This window comes from Gopherus evgoodei, chromosome 4, assembly GCF_007399415.2.
Source record: "Gopherus evgoodei ecotype Sinaloan lineage chromosome 4, rGopEvg1_v1.p, whole genome shotgun sequence".
Classification (NCBI taxonomy): Eukaryota; Metazoa; Chordata; order Testudines; family Testudinidae; genus Gopherus; species Gopherus evgoodei.
The window spans coordinates 103583085-103602838 of record NC_044325.1 but is presented as its reverse complement, the minus strand read 5'-3'; the positions used below and the strand labels follow the sequence as shown (position 1 = coordinate 103602838).

The window sequence follows — 19754 nt, the reverse complement described above, 5'->3', positions numbered from 1 at the left end:
TTTTAGTTTGCCTGGAAGTCATCTATTTTTAGCATTTCATTTATAAACAAAAAAATACAAAGGACTTTAGAAAAACCCAACATTTTGAGATTTTAGCTCAGCTAAGCTCCCCCAGTGGCAAAACCAATACTGAATACACACATTATGTACTTGTGGTCTGATTCAAAGCCCACTGAAGTCAATTGGAGTCTTTTCACTGACTTCACTGGATGTTGGATCCATAGACACCAACTTCTCCTGGAGCCGGTGGGTGCTCGACCCCTCCAGCCACGCCTCTGTCCCACCCGCATTCTAACCCCTTCCCCAAAGTCCCCACCCCAATTCTGTCCCCTCCCTGTCCCTATTGGACTACTTCCCCAAATCCCCACCCCGGCCCTACCTCTTCTCAACCTCCTCCACAGAGTATACCACGTTCCCATTCCCTCCCACAGCTTGTGCCCCTGTGAAACAGCTGTTTCACAGTGGAAAGCACTGAGAGGAGAAGCGGGGATGTGGTGCGTTCAGGGGAGGAGGTGGAGGGGAGCTGGCGGGGCGGGGAGCTTGGCTGCCAGTGGGTGCAGAGCACCCACCAATTTTTCCCTGCTGGTGCTCCAGCCCCAGAGCACACACAGTGTCAGCGCTTATGGTTGGATCCATCCCAGAAGCTTGAATCTGTCCCAGAAGCTGTCTTCACAGCCCATGGCAGCGAGCCTCCAAGCCCAGGTCGACAGACACAAGCTCATGCTACTGCTCTAAAAACAGCTGTGCAGACATTGCAGCATGGAGGGGTCTCGGGATCTGAGCCTTACGGGATGCCTGCGGGGTAGCTTATTGTCATCTACATAATTTTGTTCTCCACCACAAGCACTAGAATATCTTCAAACATAAATGTCATCATTTGTATAATGTGCATCTCTTTTACAACTGATTGGAAGGTTTCAGTGAAGAAATTCAAATGTTCACAACATTCCTTCTTCACTCCACCCCACCCACATTTTCTGACCGCTTCTAATAACTTGTACTTTCAGGTTTGATTAGTAATTATTTAAACAAACATGACTCAGTTTTGCACTTCTTTTCAAACTTACTTTATCAAAGTTCTGCATCTGCTCCCTATTGGTAAACCAAGACTCCTTGTCCTGACTCGGCTGAATGACAAATACTTCATAGTCTGCGAACATCTGCGTAAAACGGTTGGCAAAAACTTCTCGGATTTGAATGTTCAGCTGGTAAACCCGGAACTCTTCTTCACCGCATTGAACTTTGAGATCCTTGTTGCTACTGGTTTCCTCTCGCACTTCCAGCTGAGAGAGTAAGGGAACAAACAAGAACCAAATGTGTCCCTTCCTTCATGGGAGGTTGGTACATAAGGAATGCAAGCCCACATTCAGGTCCCATTTGTTATCTATTCCTCCAAACAACATTCTAACCTATAACCCAGAAGATTCCAAACAACACTATCAAGGAGAGCATCATTTAATAACCCAGCTGAAAAGACTGTTAGTATAAGAGATTATAGCTCCAACAATAAACTGATATTCACTTCCAATGTTCAGGACACTAAAAATAGACATTTTTAAAAAGATAGAAAATATATAGAATACACAGAGACACCTTTTACTTTCTTTGGTCCTTAAAAAAACCAAAAACAAACCAAAAAAACCCAAAAACACTTTTATGAGGTCACAAGAGACTTTACTATTCAGGAATACTAGGTGAATATGCATTTCTCTCAGATGTATCATAAATCCATATTTATTACTGTTCCAAGTCATTATGTATTGACCTTCATATTAATATCGATGTGCATAATAAAAAAAAGTTGCTATACAAGTAGTAATTTTTGCAAGATCAGAAGTCTTAAGCGGCATGCTTTATTTAAAAACAGCACAATTCTCTAAACAGCCAACACAATGCTTTAAAATGTAATTTTAAAAAGGACATGGGCGGAGGTTTTCAAAGCTACACAGAGAATCCGGATGTTCGGGTGTCCAGTTCATTAGGTATCTATGAAAATCTCAGCCATAAATAACTACGTAAAATATCTGAAACGGTGCATATTCATATCTCCTGCTGCAATTATGGAACATGCCACTAAAAAAAGTAATTGGATGGAATATCTGGAGCTTTCCACATATGACTTGCACCCACATACAACAGCTATCCAATGCATTTTAAACCACATTGGTTACACTAGCTGGCTGCAATGCCTGGTACAAAGCCCTTAGTCAAGGACCAGCTGTACCCATGGATTCTACAATGACTTCTCTCCCGTGCAAACAGCTGCAACATTCAACAGTTCTTTCCAACTCTATCCTAGACAGGCAGTGTTTCAAATTTTGAAATTACTTCTAGTGTCAGAGCCAGGCACTACAGGACAGCTACTTCAGGAGCAGTTTTCATTTCTCAAACAGTTAAAAAAAAAAAAAAACCCTAACAAAAGTTATGCCCTGTCCACATCCACAATCAGACATTTTTACAGAAAGTTAATAAAGGGGGATCTGGAAACTCTTTTCTAATCTAAAATGGAGGAGAATGCAGAGGGGTCAGAGTGCATAGAAAGTCACAGGAGAGAGACACCTGTATTTCTCCCCACTATCTTCCAATGCAATAAGCAAAGAAAAGCTTCTTCCCAATTTCCCCCTGAAGAGAAAGAAAACAATGCAAAAGAAAAAAGTCTAAAAGAAACAGTTGATTTCAGAGAATCTAACATCCAGTAACTGAATGCTCACTCTTACTATCCTCATGCAGTTTTCTTTCCCCAATGCAGCTCTACTCCCCAGAGCAATTCTACAGCAGTAAGTCAGTTCCTTCTTTTAATTTCCCCTTTTGTAGCACTAACCTCAGCAACACAAACAAGAATCAGACTTACAAAAGGGGAGGTCTGTGGGAAGCAATTTAAACATGCGAGACAGATAAACATCCAAGACAAACAAGCAAATCTTTTTGAGAGAATTTTCCCTCCATATCAGAAATATAAAACAAATCTTGGAGACCTTTCAAAAACATCACTTACACAGGTAGGGCCCAATTTTCAGAGGTGCTGAGAACCCACCAGTTGAGAACAATGAGAGCCATATGTGCTCAGTATCTCTGAAAACCAGGCCCTAAACACTTTACAAATGAAGAGTTAAAATCCATGTGCATTTTATATAACAACCTGGTATATGGACTGGGACAGCTCTTTTCCAGACCCAAAGTCCAGAGTTTGGTCAAGAGACCAGAGGCCTAGCAAACAGTGATCAGCTAAGAGAAAGCTGGGGTAAACAGATAATCTTGTTTTGCTAAAGTATGGCTAACAAATTGCAAGGTGTTGGAGCTAAGAACTAAATAATTGTGTCTTATTCAGAGTTGTAGATTGAACAACGGATTCCTGTTCCTATTGTGTTAGTTTCTTCTGTAGGGAGATGTTCTTTCCACAGATCCAACCCTGAGTTTATGAAAAGTTGGCACATGTCAGTATAAGATATGGCATCCTCCCACCTCCCCTAGCAAGGGACCAATGCTTGCCTTAAAACACAAAGGAAACAATCTTTATTGCCATATACTTTCACTGTTCCTTTGTTTTAGGGCCAGGTCCAAGTTTTTTGCTGTCCCAAGCTAAAAATTTTTGCACACCCCCGCCCCAACTCCGCCCCTTCCCTGCCCCATTCCAACTCCTTCCCCAAATCCCTGACCCTGCCTCCTCCCCTGAGCGCACCACATTTCCCTTCCTACCCCAGGCTTGCTGCATGAATCAGCTGTTTTGCGGCAAGCCTGGGAGGGAGGTTGGAGAAGCAGAGAGGCGGCACACTTGGGGGAGCAGGCAGCAGTGGAACAGAGGTGAGTTGGGGGGGGAGCGGTTCCTCTGCCCCCCCCCCAGGGTTACTTCCTGCAGCTGCAGGAAGTAACCCTGGGGGGGAGGGACAGAGGAACCACTCCCAGGGTTACTTCCTGCAGCCCCTCTCCCCCAAGGGTTACTTCCTGCGGCCCTCCCCACACCTCTGCAGCTCACCTCCTCTGACGGCCGGCTCCTGGCTTTTTGTGCCCCAAAGCAAAAAGAAGGACCTGGAGTGCCGCCCCTTGGAAAGTGCCTAGAGCTGGCCCTGCTAGGAATGTATCTGCTGGACAACCAGAGGAGCTACCCATTCCTATAGACTCCATATCAGAATTCAACATATATATTTTATATTAATTAACTGTTAACTTGCTAACGTGAGACCGTGGGCGGAGACATTATGTAACTTGTTAACCATTGGCTACTGTGCCATCTTGTCTTGCTGCAAAACCTATCCTGGGGTGTGGAACTGCCTACCCCATCACTTTCCCTTGCCCATGAAAAATCCAAACATTCCATTGCAATCAATTGATTGACAGGGTCTCTGAGCCTAATAAGCAAGGTGACACTTTGCCAGCGCTGTATGTAATAAACTCCTATGCTTGACCTCTACAAAGTGTGGATTTATGTCCTTCAACAAACATTAACCAATACAGCCTCACAGCATCGCTGAGGCAGGCACATTATTATCCACATTCTACAGGTGGAGAAACTGAGACAGAAAGATGCCAAAATACCAATTTCTGGCTATGTCTACATAAGAAAAATGAAAGTATGTTTTTAAAACACTGATTATCTAACATGAGTTAAGACCCTAGTGTAGGCAAGCCAAGTATTTTTAACATGTCAACAGGGAAAAATAAACTCTAGGTAGAGCCAAGAGATTAACCTCAACCAAACCAGAACAACTTGACTTTGTCTATACTATGATGTTAATATGGGTTAGCTAACATATATCAAAAATATACTTTTTTCTAGTGAAGGTAAGGCCCAAGCATTCAGACAATTACTCTGTATATCTTTCACCCACTCAGTAGCTACTGCAATTCTGTAATACAACTCCAAAAGAGATTACAGGCAATTCCGTAACTTACCTTTTCTAGGCTCACACCTGTTCTTTTAACAAGTGCTTGAAGCCTTGCTATGGTCTCATTTTCCTTTAGCAGTTCATATGAATTTAAAGGTGATCCTGCTATGTTCCCATTTCTTTTATCAGAAACTATGTCACATGCTCGGAGGTTTTTCATCTTTGAGGCGCTTTCATTACAGTGCAGGTTTCCCTCAGGTGGAATTCCAAATGCCATTAGGATCTCAGAGATTTCCTGAATGAATTCGAGTTTATTCGGGAATTGGGGCAAATCCTCTGGAAGCTCAATGAAATGGTTGTCTACATCCACAAAGCACAGGTTAGCCTGCAAAATTAAGTCAGGATAGTATTACATTAAGCTTCAAACATGGAATTTAAATGTTTTATAAAGATACATTTTACATATTGTACATGGACTCTTAAATGTACTTCTACTCCACATACACTCCTTGGGTTAACCCAGCCTGAATCTGTTGGCCTTAAGGGCACACTGCAAAGCAAGGTTTCCCAAGCTTTTCAGGCCATGGTACATGCCCTGAGAAGTCCTAGCGACACATCAGTGAGGACACTAACTCATGTGTAGCTTTGCAGCATGGCTTCTCACACACTGATGCCAATCACCTGAATTAATGCTGTCCCTTCCATACTATGATAGGCCCAGTTCCTCTTGACATCCATGGGGCACAGTTAAGTTTGTGTGGTTATGTTATGAAAAAATGTTACCTTATTTTTTTATTTCCTGGATATTTTTTATTTTATTTTATTTATTTTTTTAAACATTTGTAGGGTTTTTTATATTGTAACACTAACCTTCTTCTAAGAGGTAAGCTCTTTGAGGACAGAACTGTATTATCCTAGGTTTTAACAGAGTTTAGCATAATGGAGTCCATTGTCAGTTGGTTCCTAGGTCCTACCTAACATATAACATATAATAAAACAAAGAATGGAGAACCCCTAACTCCACATTTCCTGGTTTTCTAACACTTGAATTGTTAAGGGTTGCACATCTTCAGTGGGAGGTGCACAGGGTAATGGTCAGTACTCCTCACTTTCATTGCACAATAAAGATTTTTGTGTTTTAATGGACTCAAAATAGTTATTCTGCAGTAAATAAACGGAGTACCATGAAGTTTAGTGTGGGTTCATCTTCCAGCCCTTAAAAGCAGATTTTTAATGGTATGTGTGTTGGTTTGGACTTACATTCAGTACCAATGTAATTTTAACACAATAAATGTTAGGTGTGCACACTACAGAGCCTCAAGTGCTAGCCTTAAGACATATGCGAACTGTAGTTGTTTACGCAGGAAGGGGTAGACAGCAGAGCAGCTTCCATGTGCTTCTTTGAAACCATGTGGCATGGCAGAGGTGCATGATTTAGGAAGCTCATGTGTTTTAAGTAGAAGACCCTGAATTTAGGAATTTCCCAGGGATCCTCATATATGCATCAGAGGCTTTAATAGCGAAAGGCCCAATCCTGCAAATACCTACCAAGCAGAGTACAAGTATTTGCAACATAGGGTACTGAATAATTAAGTCTCAGAACCAGTCCACTGTACTTGTAATTGCTCAGGGCAAAAGATGTTTAATTTCTGTCAAGTTGTTTAAGAAGTGAGAAGCCACTTACACATTAAGAAACTTTTCCAAAAAATAATACGTTTTTCTTTTACCCCTCATTTCACAAAAGCCTCGTCCAATTTTCTTAAGCTTCTCAGCAATATTTCATCCTAGTTAAAGATTCTCCATGTGACATTTACATTGGTTTGGTTTAGTATGGGAAAGATTTATTTGGGGTATTTGGAGGAGAATTGGACAAATATTTGGTTTATAATGGACAGCTAGCTTCATCCTAATTACAGAGAGAGACTAGAGTGCCTGCATAATCCAAAAAATAAAACCTCTTGCCAATAGAGGAAAAGCCAAACCAGATGTGAAGTCTTCTTCATAGGGGAAGCCCAGTGTTTGGCTCATCTCGCAAACATTTTCTTCTTCTAGTCAAATTGCTGCGTAGAAATTAGTCTCTTCAGAATACTATACACACAGCCTACACTGCAAGCCACAGAGATGGCTGGTTATCACACAACCAGTTGTTACTATGGCATTTAATATTTATCCCACTAGTACTTCTGCTTGTTCATGCTTAAACATGTGTTGTATAATATTTGCATTACTATATTCAAAGGTAAAAAAATATTTCTTCCGATTTTTGTTCTGTTTCTCCACAGCTTCTAGCACAATGGGGTCCTGGTTAATGAACAATGATTTTAGGTGCAACAGTAATGCAAGTAATAAGTAATAGTGATTTAGGGCCTCATTCAGGATAGCACTTACATGTCATTGAAATCAAGGAGACTTGAACACAGGCTTCAAGTTAAACAATTGGTTAAGAGCCCTTCTTATACAGGGATGACTTCCAGAATCAGAGCCATATTCCCCAAAGTAAACAGGAAAGACAGTTTTCCCTATTTTAAAAGCCTTTTAAAGATTCTAGACTTACATTTCACTGCAGAAAGAAAATAACTAGAAATTGAAAAAACTGCCATATGCCAGAATCAAAGTAGGTATAACACCCTCAAGCCATGTTCAGGTCATGTTGCAATAGGGTGGGCAAAAATCAAAGTTAAAAATTTGAATTTTTATTTAAATCTGATTTTTATGGTTATTTAAACAATACTTTAGATTCTTTTTAAAAATGCACTAAGGCCTAGACTTAGAATCGCTTAACCATTTAAATAAAAAATAGATATGCTGAATTCATGAGCTTCTTTTAAATCTTTTCAGTTAAAGGCTGCTTTTCCATACAAAGAAACAATCAGGAGAAAACATCTAATCTTTGAGGTCAAGCTTTATACTTTACACTAAAAATGTACAATTAGAATCTGAAAACATTAAACTATAAAATGGCTTCAGTAAATGTATATAGATATAATCTAGTAGCAAAAAGATGTACCAAATCTAGCGTAAATCAGGGCCGCCCCGAGGATTCAGGGGGCCTGGGCAAAGCAATTTCGGGGGCCCCTTCCATAAAAAAAAAGTTACAATACTGCAGAATACTATATTCTCATGGGGGCCCTGTGGGGCCCAGGGCAAATTGCCCCACTTCTCTCCCCCCCCCTGAAATTTAGTTATAACCATTAAAAGATGCTGATTTACATCAACCAATGAGAATGCACCTTTAAAAAGTAACAGAAGTACATATAGAAACGCTGATTAAAAATCAGTGACTAAAATCAAGGCTTTTCACTCCATGACTTCAATTACCTTTATTTAAATCAATCCGCCCTGTTTTGCAAGACTCCTGCATTTGCAGGATATCTGGGAAAGTGTTGATTTTTCAATTTATTTTTTAAGAGTGTGGGAGAGAAGAGGCATTGAGTCCATTAATTGACATTGCGTCCATTTGTAGTTACTTAATTTTTTCCTTTTTTTTATTATACATGCATTCAGAGTTGGATCAATATGTTCCATAAAATGAAAAATTCAAGTGTACAGAAGTTTTCACCATTCACTCAAAGCACTCTGATGACTTACTCATGGGAGCATAGTCTGATTGGCTTGTGAACAATGCCAGCCTCCAGAAATTTATGCATGGGCTCTCTCTTGGTTTGCTATGCACACACACACACACACACACACACACACACTTCTAAAAGTCAAAACTAACTTTAAAAGTTCAGTTTAAATAATGGAAAGATGTTACCGGTCTTTGAAAAATTGCTGACAGGGCATCACAAAGTTAGTCTCTGGTTTCAGAGACTAAGCACACAAACATATTTCCTTTGCCATACAGGCCTACACTATTGGTTTATTTTGTCAAGTATCCTGCCTCTAGCTTCAGCTACTACCTCATGCTTCAAAAGACAGTTAAAAAAACAAACCACACTTATTGCATGTCTACAATACAATAAAAAAGACCCCTGGCATGGCCATGGCTGGCTCCAAAGGCAGCGTAATTTGGGCTCAGGTCCCAGAGCCCAGACTCTAGTCTCACAAGGAGGAGCATCTCAGAGCCCAGGCTCATGCCTAAACCCAAAAGTCTACGCTGCAGTTTTAGCCCTGAAGCCTAAGCCCTATGAGCATGAGTCAGCTGACCCAGGCTCTGAGACTCAGTGCCATGATTTTTTTCATTATACCCAACATTGCACTCAAGTGCGCAACAAAAAGGTTCTTCCCAGCCTCCTGCAGTAATCAATCATACTATGCTCCAAAGCACTAAAACGTCATATGGTTTGAATGTTATAGTTTAAAGTCCTGCCTACAGTGTAATCAAACTTTTATGGACCAAAATAAATAGGGCTTCAAGTCTGTCAATCTTATGAGTGTGATGGGTAAATCAATTTTCATAGATTCATATGGTGACATCCTAGCTTCATGAAGTAAATGGCAAAACTCATTTTAAAACCAGGAGGGACCACTGTCCTTCTATAGTGAGGGTAGACAACCTATGGCATGGGTGCCGAAGGCAGCATGTGAGCTGATTTTCAGTGGCACTCACACTGCCCGGTCCTGGACATCAGTCTGGGGGGTTCTGAATTTTAATTGAAATTTTAAATGAAGCTTCTTAAACATTTTAAAAGCCTTATTTACTTTACAACAATAGTTTAGTTATATATTATAGACTTATAGAAAGAGACCTTCTAAAAACGTTAAAATGTTTTACTGGCACGCAAAACCTTAAATTAGAGTGAATAAATGAAGATTTGGCACATCACTTCTGAAAGGTTGCCGATCCCTGTTCTATAGAATACAATCCAAAATTCTCACTCAGTAATTCCTGCATCAAACTTGTATCTTTCCTTTAAGTTCCATTTAAAAACAGAGGAGGAAAATGCATCAATGTTTCCCAAAAGGACACTTAAAAGGGCAGAGAAAATAGTTCATTCACTTAACAATGAGTAAGTTCCCACCCTGTCATTATGCTGAAAGTAGAAAAATATACTTCAGTTTGAACTTTTCATACAATGTGCATATGTTACTCAAACTCCTCTCCTGTATCTGCATAAAACAGAGTCAAAGCCTGTGTACAGCAGGGATCTGTCTAGCACAGGTTCTCAACCGGGAGAGGGGGGTGGACTCACAAGCAGGATTCAGAGATTGCTTTGCCCTCTCCCATTGTGGTTAGATGGGAAGAAGGTCCACACGAAAAAAAATGCTTCTGTGGTAACATGAGGTTACAGTATGAAGAATGTTCAGAAGCAGTAGTCAAGCATTTTTAAAGCACCTCTCACCTTGGTATCCAAGGTCTCAATCCTGCAAAAACTCAAGTGCATAAGGCTAAGCACATAAGTCAATGGAACTAAGCACATTCATAGCAGATGCAAGATCAGACCACTTACACCTACGCATCTCTGCATAGACATGAGAGAGACTGAATATGCTTACAACACATGCGAAGGCTTTTAAAGGCTAACTCCAATGGTGTGACTGAGGGCAGAATTTGGCCCCATAAAGGCTGTCATGCCTAGAAAACATTTTTATGGGTTCTATGTTTCAAGGAACGTCTCTCTTCCATTCCTGCAAGTATCCATGATGACCATTTACACTGATTCACATTGCTGCTGCTCTTCATGCCAAATCATAATTTGCTGGGGAGAATTACTGGCGGCAGCAGCTTGTAGAAATTAACTCTGCAAATGGCTGTCTTGAAGCTGAGCAGTAGGAATGACATAAAATTGGTCATCACAACCTATTCAGGGTCCAAAATGAATATGCAGCATCTTCAAGAAATCAAATCATTCTACCAATAATAGGAGAAACACACAAAGCAGCCATTATTATTCAAAGTAACTCTCTTGGTCAAGATGATCTAATATGTTGGAATTCAGAAAAACAAAGGGCTTTGTTTTGGAATAGTAAAACAAACAAACCAAAAAAAGAACAAGGCCCTTGTTAAGATCCAATCTGAGAAGTGAGATCTTTGCAGTGGTTGGGATTAGAATGCTGATGGAGACAAGCTTTGGCCCAAGGCACAACTTCACCTTCAAATGTGAAAAATGTCATCTTTTCCACATTCTGACTTCACTGGAAAAGAAAAAAATCTGCCTAAGATCACAGGACCACATCATTCCAAACAAGTGTTTTAGCTTGTGTTTGACTCTCCCAGCACTTACTGAACAACACTGCTTAATCTCATCTGAAATTTCAAAATGATTACTATTTGAATTTCCACTGTGCTTTCCACCCCGCATTTCTTCTCACATAAAGAGATGAAATACACAAATAAAGCCTGTACTATGAAATGCCCCAGATAAACTGTTGCATTATTCTCACAATTTAGCTGAGCAAGCAAATTACTTTAAAAAAGATAAATTAAAAGAAATACAGAAAACATTCAGATGCTATTGCTTGCTAGGTTTTTATGATTTGCATGACAGCCTGTATAATCAGCACTGTGATCTACATTACTGATAAATAAACCACACACTTAGCACCAACGTTAAAACTATTTACGGTAAACTGGATTGTCCTTCCCTCCACTTCAATTTTTACAGAAGCATCTTCCTGTACAGCCCCTCCCCTTTCCTTGTCTGATTTCCTTAGAGGCCTGTGATGCAGCCACTAGCCCCACACCCCCACCATGGGCACAATCCTGCAAGATGCTGAGCATTCTGTCTCTAATGCAGCAAAAATTTAAGCACATATGCTCAACTTTATGCAAGTGAGTAGCACTATTGGCACATCGCAGGTCTAAACCCTATATCCACAGCCTCAAAGCCTTAACTCCTTTTATTTGATTTTGCTGAATTCAGACTCTTTCAAGGCCCTATTGAAGTTGAATGAATTTCACCCTCGGCAGATGACTTTCCAATGTACCCAAGGCCTTGTCTACACACTAGTTGTGTACTACTGAAACTACAACAGTTAGGACTGTGATTTTCTAACTGAAAAGTTACACCAGTACAAGCTCTAGAGTGGCACATTTATACTGGCATCTCCATATGAGACTAGCTATATTGGAACAAAGCTATAGCAAAGAGTACTGTTTCCACACACTGGGGGCTATACTGCTTTAACTATACCAGTATAATCCTCAAGGTCTGTCTCCTGTAGACTTAACTCAAGCCAACTGCCAATTAACTGGAGTTAGCCAATATATTTGTAAACACTAGTCTGGACACTTCACAAACATTTGTTCCACCCTGGACCCAGAAGTGTTGAAAACAATTGAAATCTAGAGTTTAAAACTTGTGTAGACATTCCTACTGTGTTTACAGTTGCAAGATTCTATTCTTTAATGTCCTCCATTTGAAAACCACTGACTAGCTAGTTCTTAAAACTCAGTTCTCTTCCATTTGTCTAAATTAGGTACTTCATATTTCTCATCTGAATTCTCTCTTACTTTGGGTAAAAGAGTTAGAGATAAAAGGCTCAGTCTTGTAATTCCACAAACTGTCTGTCAAAATCTGTTTTTTCCTGACCAACTCAAAAAACAATAAATTGATGAATGGGTAAAACTTCTCTTGACTCACACATGGTGTAAGATAATTTTTGATTTCTACTGTCAGAAGTCAAGGAAAGGCAGGATTTGGAAATAAGCTCCTATATGTAATTATTCTGATCTCTGTACAATATGAAAAGTGTTCCAAACTTTGAGCTAACAGATGATGCTACACACTGTAAAGCTCTTTTGTTACTGATCTTAATAGTTTGCTTTTGACTCAATACAACTATTAGGCCTTACAAGGCTTTATGTACTGCTGTGTGATGCCATTTTTTAGTTGCTGTATGTTTCCACTGTTGCATGAACTGAACAGCAGAAGTTTTTTTTATTTTATTTGTTTTAAAACTGAGGATATTGGACAGTATATGTTTACTGTAATCCACAGTTTTGATATCAGCCTGCAGCTGCATTTCCAAATATATTAAAGCTGACTGCTGATATTACTGATAACAGATACTGATCTTTGTGATTGTACTAATAGAATCCACGGCAAAAAACTCTCACCTGCTATGCCAAACAGAAAATGACAACACATTTTCAAAATAGGCGAGAAACTCCAAAATAAATGATCACATTAAGCTGCATGAAGATTTCTTTAGTATGGATCTCTTTTTCTTCTCTATTTCGCCTCTTGGGCAGGCACATGTATTCAGATAGAATAAGGCTGCACTGTAGATCTACCTTAGCAGATCTCCAAATTCACTCACATACATAGGTAGCTCTAGTCTCAGTTTGGGGCACATCAAAAGTACACTGTAACCAAAGACCAAGGTTTGCTTGTATGTACCGTTCATCCATAACGAGTGGGAGAGGACACAGATGCACGTTATTGTGTTCTGCAGGCCCACTTGAGTATAGCTTGGTTTACTTACCAGCTCAGATTATCTGTTGTATATTTGTACCACAGAAGTTAGCAGTACCTTTAGAATACTCCTGGTAATTCAGGAAAAACTCAAACAAGCTCCAAAACATGTCTCAAAATAAAAAGCCTTCTTGCAAACTACAGAAGTTAGACTCCATACATGGAGCATCACAGACAATCCTAGATGGGGAGCAACCCTGTAAGACCTAAAGTGTGCAATCACTAGAGGTGAGCACCAGATCTGGTACATTAGAAAAACATGTGATGTAAAAAAACTCACAATAATATTGAAAGTAATGCAGAAAATATTTCCAATCTATTACTAGGAGTGGCCACTCATGTTACAAACCTTGAAAATAAGGCCACAGAGCAGGACTGATGGAAACAAAGCTTTTCCAAAATCAGAGGAAACCATCAGAGAACAAAATAAGAGGCTCCAGTTCATGGTTCACTGGGGGAGAGGGAGAGGGAAATGGAGAACACGGAGGAGGGAAATTGGAAAAATATTTAAGGGTAAAAAGTGTTTTGGACCTCAGCTTCCCCCTCTATTTGCCATCAGTTTACCTTCAAGAAAAATCTATTTCCTTTTTCAAACCTAAGACCATTTTGATTACAGACACAGCAGTTAAAAATACAATTGTAAAGACAGCCAAAGGCTCAGATGGATCCTGAATATCAAAAATCCTATAAACATCCACATGGTACTGCCTCAGTCACCCCTAAACAGAAGAGGTGAGGAAACCTGCCATACTTTGGGACTGACTGCCTTTTTTCTTTATTTAGAAAAAAATATTTTTGGAATCTGAAGACCACACTTGCTTGTTCCAGTCATCCACTGAGGCATTGCTGATATTTTCTTAGCAGAAAGGATGTTAACTAGTGAAGCACTAAAGGCAAAGTGATAAAACTCAGTTCAGATTTAGTCTATCTGTACTTCCACAGTGGGACTTCTCAGAATGAAATATTGTATATTCATTGAGTGTAAGAGTGATACAATCTGGCTCTTTGAACAAGAAATTTAACCATTTAAGCTTCAGAGGAGTCAAGTTTTAGTCCAGGCTATTCCAAACTCTGGTTTAATTATACTGGAATACCCTTTCAACACTACATTTTCCTCAGAAGACTGTTTTATCTACGAGCTGCTATAGAAAACCAACTTTTAATTCTGTATCACTGTGTCAGTGTCAGTTATTTGTAACAAAACTTCCCAAATGTAGGTGCCAGAGCAGAGGTGGGCAAGCTTTTTGGGCCAAGGGCCACATCTGTGTGGGGAAATAGTATGCAGGGCTGGGGCAGGGGTGCGGGAGAGAGTGTGGGAGGGGGTGCAACGTGCAGGAAGGGGCTCAGAGCAAGGGATTGGGACAGAGGAGGGGGCTCAGGGAAGGGGATTGGGGTGCAGGAGCGCTGCAGACTGTGGGAGGGGGCACAGGGCAGGGGTTGGGAGGGGTTCGGGCTCTGGCCCCGCACCGCTTACCTAACGTGGCTCCAGGGTGGCAGTGGCATGCACAGAGGCCAGGGCAGGCTCCATGCATGCCTGCCCTGGCCCCATGCTGCGCCACTCCAGGAAGCACTGCAGCCCCTGGAGAGGGCGGGGCAGAAGGCTCTGCGTGCGCTACCCTTGCCGCATCTTCAGGTACCTCCCCCGAAGCTCCCATTGGCCGCGGTTCCTCATTCCCGGCCAATGGGACCTGCGAGGGATGGTGCCTGGAGGCAAGGGCAACGCACGGAGCCCTCTGCGCCCATGCCCGGGTGCCGCAGGGGCCACTTCTGAGAGCGGTGTGGGGCCATCCCGTGGGTTGGATCCAAAGCCTTGAAGGGCCGGATCTGGCCCATGGGGCAGCAGTTTGTCCACCCCTGTGCTAGAGGGATTACTTTGAGCATATAGGGAGCGATATATTCTTATTTAGGTCTTCTAGGAATATTAAGAAAGCCCTTCAGAAAGCCATTTACTTGTCAAACAGTGTAGATTCAAAATGTGAAAATAATTATTAATGTTAAGTTGTTGGGAAATTTTCTCCAGAATCTAAAGACAAGCTCTCCCCCTCTACTGGGAAGGGACTATACTTTTTTCATATGTTATGGACCATTGACTTTTAGATTACTAGTATGAATAAAAAATCCATATGCTAATAAATAATATATATTACTAATACACATATGCAGACACACACATTCATTTCACTCCAGCTGGCAGCTAAAAATACTAAAAGAAAAAAATCAATATTAGCTATATTAATTGGGCCCATCAAAACCAAGAAGAACATCTGCTAGCAGAAGTAAGCTGAAGTAATTGACCTCTCTCAAAGTTCTGCATGTTCCTGCTGGTGTCATTAATGATGCTGGTGCATAAACAAGGAGATAAACAAAAATAGATGGATTAATGTAGGCTTAGCTGCATTAGAAAAAAAAACACGAAGTACTTAATGCTTATTAAAAAGAATGTGAAAATATCTGTAGGGAAAGATTTAACTTTTCAGTTCCTAAGACCAACAACTGAATATAAACTATTATAAACACTAGTTGACATATAGATTTGAATACAAATAACAAAGGGTTGGCATGGTGACCAAAGCGGAGTTTACAGAATAAATCGCCACTCGAATATCAAGAGGCCTTTTTAGGAAGTTTTCTATCTCAAGCTGTGTTTCTGCACTGCTGGATAACGAAAAGCATGTATTTTTCTGCCAAATTCTTGCTGGTTTCTTTTCTATCGTGTTGAAAAACCTAAGTTAAAATGAAAACAAAAAGAGGCAACTATATGTCCATAAACTCATGGCCCTTTTCTTTGTTGTTCTTCATTTAGATTCCATAACTAGTGTTTTCACATATTTTCCTATTCCCTACACGGCCAGTGTTGAGGATGGATTTGTCCTGCCTACACTAGCATTTAAACTGATTTCAACACCAGTTGAATCATAGTGTTCAAGTTGCACTTCACAGGTATTAATTCTCATAGATTCAGAGACTTTAGGGTCAGAAGGGACCAATATGATCATCTAGTCTGATCTCCTGCACAAAGCAGGCCACAGAACCCTACCCATCCACTTCTATAACAAACCCCTAACCTATGTCCGAGTTATTGAAGTCTTCAAATTGTGGTTTGAAGACTTCAAGCTGCAGAGAATGCACCAGCAAATAACCCATGCCCCACACTGCAGAGGAAGGCGAAAAACCTCCAGGGCCTCTGCCAATCTGCCCCAGAGGAAAATTCCTTCCCGACTCCAAATATGGCGATCAGCTAAACCCTGAGCATATGGGCAAGACTCACCAGCCAGCACTCAGGAAAGAATTCTCTGCAGTAACTCAGATCCCATCCCAGACCACTGGGCATACTTATCTGCTGATAATCAAAGATCAATTGCCAAAATTAAGCTATCCCATCATACCATCCCTTCCATAAACTTATCAAGCTTAGTCTTAAAGCCAGATATGTCTTTTGCCCCCACTACTCCCCTTGGAAGGCTGTTCCAGAACTTCACTCCTCTAATGGTTAGAAACCTTTGTCTAATTTCAAGTCTAAACTTCCTAGTGTCCAGTTTATACCCATTTGTTCTTGTGTCTACATTGGCACTAAGCTTAAATAATTCCTCTCCCTCCCTAATATTAATCCCTCTGATATATTTATAAAAAGCAAGCATATCCCCCCTCAGCCTTCTTTTGGCTAGGCTAAACAAGCCAAGCTCTTTGAGTCTCCTTTCATAAGGCAGGTTTTCCATTCCTCGGATCATCCTAGTAGCCCGTCTCTGAACCTGTTCCAGTTTGAGTTCATCCTTCTTAAACATGGGAGATCAGAACTGCACGCAGTATTCCAGATGAGGTCTCACCAGTGCCTTATATAACAGTACTAACACCTCTTTATCTTTGCTGGAAATACCTCGCCTGATGCATCCTAAAACTGCATTAAACGTTTTAACGGTCATATCACATTGGCGGCTCAGTCATCCTGTGATCAACCAATACTCCAAGGTCCTTCTCCTCCTCTGTTGCTTCCAACTGATGAGCCCCAATGTATATCTAAAATTCTTATTATTAATCCCTAAGTGCATGACCCTGCACTTTTCACTATTAAATTTCATCCTATTGCTATTACTCCAGTTTACAAGGTCATCCAGATCTTCCTGTATGATATCCCAGTCCTTCTCCGTGTTAGCAAAACCCCCCAGCTTTGTGTCATCCACAAACTTTATTAGCACATTCCCGCTTTTTGTGCCAAGGTCAGTAATAAAAAGGTTAAATAAGATTGGTCCCAAAACCGATCCTTGAGGAACTCCACTAGTGACCTCCTTCCAGCCTGACAGTTCACCCTTCAGTACGACCCGTTGGAGTCTCCCCTTTAACCAGTTCCTTACCCACCTTTCAATTTTCATATTTATCCCCATCTTTTCCAATTTAACTAATAGTTCCCCATGTGGAACCGTGTCAAATGCCTTACTGAAATCGAGGTAAATTAGATCTACTGCATTTCCTTTGTCTAAATAATCTGTCACCTTCTCAAAGAAGGAGATCAGGTTGGTTTGGCACGATCTACCTTTAGTAAAACCATGTTATAACTTGTCCCAATTACCCTTGACCTCAATGTCCTTAACTACTTTCTCCTTCAAAATTTTTTCCAAGACCTTATATACTACAGATGTCAAACTAACAGGACTATAGTTACTCAGATCACTTTTTTCCCCTTTCTTAAAGATAGGAGCTATGTTAGCAATTCTCCAGTCGTACGGTACAACCCGAGTTTACCGATTCATTAAAAATTCTCGCTAACGGGCTTGCAATTTCATGCGCCAGTTCCTTTAATATTCTTGGATGAGATTATCTGGGCCCTCCGATTGTTGTCCCATTAAGCTGTTCAAGTTTGGCTTCTCCCTCAGATGTGGTAATATCCACCTCTATATCCTCATTCCCATTTGTCATCCTTCCATTATCCCTAAGCTCCTCATTAGCCTTATTAAAGACTGAGGCAAAGTACTTATTTAGATATTGGGCCATGCCTAGGTTATCCTTAACCTCCATTCCATCCTCAGTGTTTAGCGGTCCCACTTCTTCTTTCTTTGTTTTCTTCTTATTTACATGGCTATAGAACCTTTTACTATTGGTTTTAATTCCCTTTGCAAGGTCCAACTCTACATGGCTTTTAGCCTTCCTCACTTTATCCCTACACGTTCTGACCTCATTAAGGTAGCTTTCCTTGCTAATCCCACCCTTCTTCCACTCCTTGTAGGCTTTCTGCTTTTTCTTAATCACCTCTCTGAGATGCTTGCTCATCCAGCTTGGTCTACAACTCCTGCCTATGGTTTTTTTCCCCTTTCTTGGGATGCAGGCTTCTGATAGTTTCTGCAGCTGCGACTTAAAGTAATTCCAGGCCTCCTCCACATTTAGATCCACACGTTCTTCAGTCCAATCCACTTCCCTAACTAATTTCCTTAATTATTTAAAGTTAGCCCTTGAAAAGTCAAAAACCCTAGTCCCAGATCTATTTTTGTTTATCCTTCCATCTAGTTTGAACTGAATTAGCTCATGATCACTCGAACCAAGGTTATCCCCTACAACCATTTCTTCTATGAGGTCCTCACTACTCACCAAAACCAAATCTAAAATGGCATCCCCTCTTGTTGGTTCTTCAACTACTTGGGGAAGAAATCCATCTGCTATCACATCCAGAAAAATCTGAGCCCTACTATTCTTGCTAGCACTTGTCCTCCAGTCTATATCTGGGAAGTTAAAGTCTCCCATGATCACACATTTCCTGTTAGTGTTTACTTCATTAAAAACATTGAAGAGGTCTCTATCCATAACCAAATCAGATCCCAGCGGTCTGTAGCACACCCCAAGCACTATCTCAGGGGAAGCTCTCGTAGCTTTCTTTCCCAGTGTGATTTTTGCCCAGACTGTCTTGTTCATTCCATCATTTTTTATTCCTTTACAGTTAACCTCCTCATTGATGTACAATGCTACTCCACCACCTTTGCCTTTATTTGTGTCTTTCCTAAACAGCACATAGCCTTCAATACCTTTACTCCAGTCATGACTACTATTCCACCATGTTTCTGTTATCCCTATAATATCCGGTTTCACTTCCTGCACCAGTAGCTCTAGTTCCTCCATTTTGTTACCGAGGTTCCTCGCATTAGTGTACAGACATCTTAATTTTTGCCGTTTGGCTCACTGACATTCTTTACCCTGTTAGGCACAGATATTCTACCACCAGCATCATCTGTTAGTGTGGTATCTACACTACCCTTCCTCCTTATGTCAATTCTTCTGTCCACGGCTGTATCCCCTCTTACTTTGTTTTCTTCCCTCTCAAGGTTAAATTCCGGTGTGGAGATCACCTGGACATCTCCCAACCATCTCCCCCAAATTCCTAGTTTAAAGCTCTCTTAATCAGTTGGGCGAGCCACCATCCTAGAAGTCTATTTCCCTCCTTACTCAAGTGAAGTCCATCCCGAGAGAACAGTCTTCTGTCCGTAAATGCTTCCCAATGGCCGTACATCCCAAAGCCCTCCTTATAGCACCACTGCCTGAGCCATCTGTTGATTGCCATAATCTTGTCACACCTTTGTTGCCCTTCTCT

General features: G+C 40.8%; 1 protein-coding gene across 1 annotated transcript in view; it reads right to left on the bottom strand.

Annotated features, from left to right (window-relative positions):
• The window catches only part of DENND5A (DENN domain containing 5A), a 111648-nt gene that overhangs the window by 40346 nt on the left and 51548 nt on the right, over positions 1-19754 (bottom strand). The window contains 2 exon segments of the mRNA XM_030560403.1: positions 1068-1283; positions 4891-5208. Coding sequence (XP_030416263.1) covers positions 1068-1283; positions 4891-5208 — 534 coding nt within the window.